The sequence below is a fragment of the Mercenaria mercenaria genome, unplaced genomic scaffold (genome assembly GCF_021730395.1).
Source record: "Mercenaria mercenaria strain notata unplaced genomic scaffold, MADL_Memer_1 contig_3101, whole genome shotgun sequence".
In the NCBI taxonomy this organism is placed as follows: domain Eukaryota; kingdom Metazoa; phylum Mollusca; class Bivalvia; order Venerida; family Veneridae; genus Mercenaria; species Mercenaria mercenaria.
In genome coordinates, this window is record NW_026461211.1 from 22,603 (window position 1) to 29,196 (window position 6,594).

At 35.6% G+C, this 6,594-nt stretch overlaps 1 protein-coding gene across 1 annotated transcript; it reads left to right on the forward strand.

The window, feature by feature from the left end:
• The first annotated feature begins 3,652 nt into the window (after positions 1–3,652).
• Positions 3,653–5,809, forward strand: LOC128552739 (uncharacterized). The gene has a single exon (XM_053533795.1). It carries the CDS (start codon positions 3,653–3,655, stop codon positions 5,807–5,809), a length of 2,157 nt encoding a protein of 718 aa, XP_053389770.1.
• Positions 5,810–6,594: the final 785 nt, after the last annotated feature.

A 6,594-nucleotide genomic window follows, 5' to 3' on the forward strand; every position in this document is an offset into this window, starting at 1 on the left:
TTCCACATCCCCTAACCCAATAAAATTATAAATAGAAATTCCCAATACCTTTGCTAGTTTTGGGGTCAGTTTTGGGGTTTTTAAAGAATGCGTTTTGAGTGTTTGTTCAATTATAAAATTTTTAGAAAACATTTTTTTTTTTTATTTCCCCCCGGAAGGATATTTTAAATCGAACCGCTTTTAAAATTCACTACCGTACCATCAAATTAAATTTCCCCAAATATTTGATTTCCCCCGACATGAGTGGGGAAAAAATAGTTTTAAACCCCTTTGAGGTTTTTTTAGAGTTTCCATTCAACATGTGTACGTTCAAGGGGGAATTTAATGCCCACTGGTGCCCTGTTTTCATAAAGCAAAACCCGGGCCCTTTGATTTTTTTTACGCAAATAAATAGTATTGCGTTTAAATTTTGGGTTTTTTTTCATATTTCATTAAAAATTATCAGACAGTGTATAGCATTTTTCATTTTAAAGGGAATTTACCCTAAACGATCTTAATTTTGGGGCCCTTTTTTAAACCCAAATTTTTCCCTTTCTGAATATTTTATAAAATGTGTAATTTAAAATTTTTAAATTTACAGGGGGATATACTTATTTTATATTTATCTGTTTTAAATTTTCCCGTGTGTGCTTACTTGGGTGAAGTTTGTAAAAAAGCATCCCCGAGTAATATCTTTCGCCCCCCGTTAGCACTGGAAATTCTATTAGGAGGTTAGCAAACATGGAAAAAAGGGAAAAATATATTGGGAAAAAAATAAAATGGGGGACAGTACCCCCACCATAGAAAATAGTAAAAACCCCCCCTGAATATTTCATATTTTCAAGAACTGATGACCCAAAAACCCGTTGACAGAAAATTTTTTTTTTGTAAACATATTAAAAAAAGGGAAAGGGAACCCCTGTTTCAAAATTTTATTGTTTACATTTTCGCGCTTTTATTAAAAAAACTTTCAAATGCGCGAAATTAGAGAGATAAAATGGAAACTATTTTACATTTTTTGTTTTTAAAAACTGTACATAAAGGCCCAAAAAATAAGTAAAATAAAGTTAAAATTTAAAACTTTTTCTGATGGGGAAAGGGGAATTTTCCCGTTTTTCTGGCGAGGTAGAATTTCAATGCGCCCCTTTGATATGCATGGAACTGCCTCTTTTTAGGGCGTAACCCAAAATTTGGGTTTCTAGATCTTGTTACCCCTACTTTCCCCGGGATTAAAAGTTTTTCCAAAAAAAACCTTTTGGGAAAAAAAAAATGTTAAAATTTTAAAACAAAAATAAAAATTTTAAGAAAAATTTATCTTTTAATTAGAAACCCTTTTGACGATTAATCCATATACTTTTTAAAACGTTAAAAACCATTGAAAGCTGAGCATTGGGGGAAATTTCCTGTTCGGTTTTGCACGCTGGGCCGCGCATTTAACATTTCCGTTTGGGACGCTGGGCCCCGGGGCGGAGGGAAAATTTATTTTCGCCCGAGCCATTGGGGAAAGTGAGCATGCCAATAAAATTTCTGTTTTTTGCACCGTTTCAACCGTGCAAACACGTTTTCAGTTTTGGGCCCTTTAACACCCGTGTTGCTCGGTTAAAACACCCAGGGCTCGGGGGAACCAAAAAGCATGCGCCACGGAGCACCCAATTTGCCTTTATTGTATTTTACGGGCGAAAGAAAAGAGGGGTTTTTTATGTAAGAAAAAAAAAATTTGGGGAAAAAAATTTATTTTCAATCTTTGGGAAAGTAAAGGGTGAATCCAAAACTTTTTTAAAAAGTTAAATCCCTTGGGAAAAGCTTAGCATTCGCATTTAACCTGTTCGGGTTTTTCACGCTGGCATCGCATTTTAAATTTTGGTTTTGGGAACCCGGGGATGCGCAGGAGAAAAAATTTATTTGCGCGGCCAAACGCACGCTGCCGTGAGCAATGCGCAATAAATATTTCTGGTTTAATTTTCACCCCGTTTCTTAAAACCTTGGGAACAAGTTTCAGTTTCGCCCTTTAAAAATGCTGGTTTCTCGCGTTATCAACGCAGACCTCGGGGAACAAAAAACCCCTGCGCCAAATGAGAAATAAGCCCCTTTTAAATTTCTTACTAGTCCGATGCAAAGGGGGGATTTTTTATTTAATCAAAAATAAAAAAATTTTAAAAAAATTCAAACTTTCAACAGAACCCTAAAAAGAGTTAATCCATATAATTTTTAAAAAAGCTTAAATCCCTTTTACGTGACATGGAAAAAAACCCGTTCGGGTTTTTTACGCTTTGGAAAGCGCTTTTAAATTTCTCGGTTTGGCCGCGGGCATGCGGAAAGGAAAAAAATTTTTTTGCGCGGGACAGCGCACGCTGGGACGCTGAGAATGCGCAAAAACTATTTCTCGTTTTTTGCCGCGTTTTAACCCGGGAACACGTTTCACGTTTCGCCTTTAACATGCCCTGTTGGGTGCGTTAAACACCCCAGACTCGGGGGAAAAAAACACGCTGCGCCACTTTTAGCAATAATAGCTTTATTGCTATACTACTGTCAGAGCCAATTTGAGGGGGTTTTTATGTAAATTGGCACATTGTACAACCCCCCCAAGGGGTTTTTATCTGCGCCAAAACCAGATTTCCCTTTAAATTTCGTTTCTATAAATAAACTTATTTGTAACTTTTTTTTTCTAGTCGGGGAAAACCAAAACCCACTTTTTTAGTTTTTATACAACATTCATGTTTTTGATCCCAATTTTGAGATGTATATTTAAAAACAAAAAAAAACTATTAGTTTCCGAAATGGGGGATTTTTTTAAAAAAAAAAAAAAAATAAATCAAAAAAGGGTTTTTCAAATCAAATTAAAAAACCTTTTACATGTTAAATTTTTTTTTTTTTAATTTTTTTTTTAAACAAACAACCCTGAAGTTTGGGTCCTACAATACCGGGTTTTGGGAAAAAATTCAGGTGCGGGCCCGTAAACAATAATTTCTTTGTGAAAATTTTTTTCTCATTGGGCAAAATTGGAAAAAGACCCAACTCGGAAAAACAAAACAAAAGTAAAAAATTGTTGGTTGCACCCCAGACGAATCAAATTTGCGCAAAACGTTTTCCAAATTTTGGGGGTTTTTTATGCAATGCCCCCAGAAAATATAAATTTTTAAAAGGCTTTTGTTTGGGAAATACTTATTTTACGGGTTTTATGATTGTTTTTAAATTTTTTTGTTTTTTCAGTATTATTTTTATCATTCACCCCAGTCCTTTTGACGGAATTTTCCCGTGGGGAATTTGTTTTTTTTTAGTATGGAAAATTTCCATCAACCCCCAGAAAAAAAAATCCCAAAAGAGATAGTTAATTTGAAATAAATTTCCAAATACACGGAAAAGAAAGTGGATTTATATTTAATATAAAGTTTTTCTTTTTTCTATATGTTTCTAAAGAGGTTGGCAATTTCAAGCACATAAATCAGTGCAATCGCATTTCATTGAAAATATTGATTAGGCGAGTTATCTTTATTGCATGTTCAAGTAGGCAGTTTTATTGATATTCATTTATCTTCGACCACTCTACAAGGTGATTTATATCCAAGTGTTAGATTAAACCAACAGGAAAATCAATAAGAATATATACATTTTTGAATTTACAGAAAGAGTCACTTGGTAGTTTCATGAACATTTTTCGTTTTGTGATTTTAGGATGTCTCGAGATCCTGCTTATTTTCGGACAATATCAGTGAAACTCTCTGAGGTCCTCGATGATATTGGAGTGAATGAGAAAACGGTACTGAAGAAGAGGAGAATGATCTTATTGAGCGAAACTATAGGGAAGATTGAACTATTGTTATTTGACAAATGTGTTACTAACTATTATTTCGGTAGCCAATCTGAAGGATCAACAACAATAGGACTCGAATCAGACATGGATTTAGTTAACTGCAGTCATTTTGTTCATGTGATAAAGGACTGGAGTGAGTGGCAACATGGTATGATTAATCTCCTAATGATCCGGGATGAGACCACATCACCTGGCTACTGCCTTCTGCAGGTATTGAGGAAAGATGAACCTCTTCCTCTGTATTTACCTGAACATTTATCTGAATCTGCAGACATTTTTAGGTGTTATACAGTAAGAGGAGGTAGAACATTAATGAAACCCGCCAGTTTCAATATTGATGTTGATGCATTTGGCGTTACAAATGTAAAAAATGGTCCAGCAAACACAGTAAAACTTGCAGGTTTTACTGAATGTGATCTTGTTACTGCTTTCCCTTGCAAGTCATGGCCTGTAGAAGCCCAAGCATGGTTAGTAAGACAAGGTATAGGAAGGTGGCCAACAGAAGAAATGAAGACATATTGTGAGAAAACCGGATGTTTTGTTGTTCCAGTGAGCAGTAAGAGTAGCCAGTGTGAGGACCTTGAATGGAGAATATCTACTTCCATGGCTGAAAGGTATCTAATGTTCAGTTTAAACATTACACAAATAAGATGTTACATCCTTATGAAAATGATTCTGAAAGTATTCATAAATCCTCAGTGTAATGGTGTACTGTCAAGTTTTATGTGCAAGACGGCTTTACTGCATTGTATACAGTGCACATATTCAAACAGTTGGCAACCGCCCAATTTACTTGCATGTTTGACTTTCTGCCTTATCATGTTGGAGAACTTTGTTAGGCAAATGAATTGTCCACATTTTATTATACCTAAAAACAATCTAATGGCCGGGAGAATTTCTCCTCGTGAAAAACATAAAATTCTAGAAATCTTACAAAACTTTATACAAACAGAAGGTCGTGCATTACTGGCGATTCCCATTGACAAACTTGGCACTAGACTGCAAGTGAAGATGAACATGTATGTTGCTTTTAACTACTACTGGAGTCCAGCCTTAATCTATGAAATAAATTCAGGAGATTTTCTGATGCACGTAAGCACTGCTATAAATGCGAATCACCTGTTGTTTTTAGAAAGAATAACAGATGAGAGAAGTGGTGATGTACAGGAGATGTTGTCAGACTTCACATTTAAACTGATGAACGCATACAGAGAAATAGGTTGTAATAGTTTAGAAAAATCTGCACTCAAACTTATGATACCTCTGTTATATACTTCACTAGGGTCTGCGGTGGCATCTAGTGAAATTTACGCTGACGGAGTTATATCTCGTAAAGCTCTGACATGTTTTTCTATCGGTTTGAATTCCGACGTATCATCTGGCAGACTTAAGTTTGCCTCAGCAATGTATTGTCTTGGAGATATGATCAAAACCGAGATTGTCTTGAGGAATACTGAAGGCTTGTATGATCTGAACATCGTGGAACCAGTATGCAAGTGTTTTGTTTCAAGAACAGTTCCCACTAGACATGGGTTCAAATATAAATCAAGCACTGGCAATGAAGAACTTCTCAGGCGAACGATAGCCTTTTGTATTAGATTTACACGTCATGAAATTAACTGTGTTCCACAAGAGCTACAATATGAAATGTTCAGATCTACGCAAGAAGAACTATTTGAAAGGAATGAACTCTGTGACTTTTGGATGGACTGGGCAGTAGTAGATTCCCTTCCTTACATCTATTTTCTACAGTACAAAACGTATGGCCACCTTCAGAGAGCAGCCGAGCAGCAGCAGGCACTCACAAACCTAGTCGCTACCATTGAAATTGAGTCTAACCTTTGTCACCGGGAAACAGCGCTAAATTTATTGGGGCAATGTATGGAACAGGAGAACCGACATAATGATGCTCTGCGCTGCTACATGCTATCTCTGAACACCCGTGCAAGAAACAATGCCGCAAATTTTCTTGTATCTCGGTTATTTCATGCATTTGCTAGAAACAGACACGTCGTGTAGAAATTGCAATAAAATAGAACTGAACAGTTCAACGATGAACAGTTCAACGAACATGAAAAACTATCGAAAAAAAGATAATGTGCGTAGGATATACATACTATTAATTACTTATATTTGATGTTCGATCCAAACAATAAATAGCAGTAATTAGCTTTCAGTTTACAAGAACAGTATATTTAAACGGAGGAACACTTAGATGTTATAAATGGGTGCCGAGCAACATTGATACATGTATGTAAAATGTTGAAATAGGTAACAATGAAGTAGAATAACTTTCACGTTAGAGAAGAAAATACTTGAAAGCAGATCTTGTTTTATCTGTATTTATGATCCAAGCATTGATAATGCCAATGATAAAGCTGTCATATGTTAGGGCGAAAATTCGATAATCTCCTTTCATGAAAGTTTTATTGGCCGTTGAAAGATAACAAAAGAATGAAAAATCACGTGCAGATATTTGAAATTTAGAGGGCTTGCTTACTTCATAATATATTTGTTTTAAATACATGTAGCTAAAACTTGTATCAAGTACTCTTTACTTGATATGCAACTATTTAAGTTGTAAATATTGTCTGTGATCTGTAGTTGCCTTGTTGTAAAATATAGGTCTTAACAAAGGCGTAAAATAGTGTTTGTTTCCGGTATCCTGACCTACCCAAAATCTTTGGCCCGACCCTAAATTTTTCATGGCCTTGGAGATTTTTGTTTTCAACTTTTTACCGAGACGTTTGCAAAACTGCACTTACCACCCTCAGTTTCACCTCATTTCGACGCTAAGCTGTTTC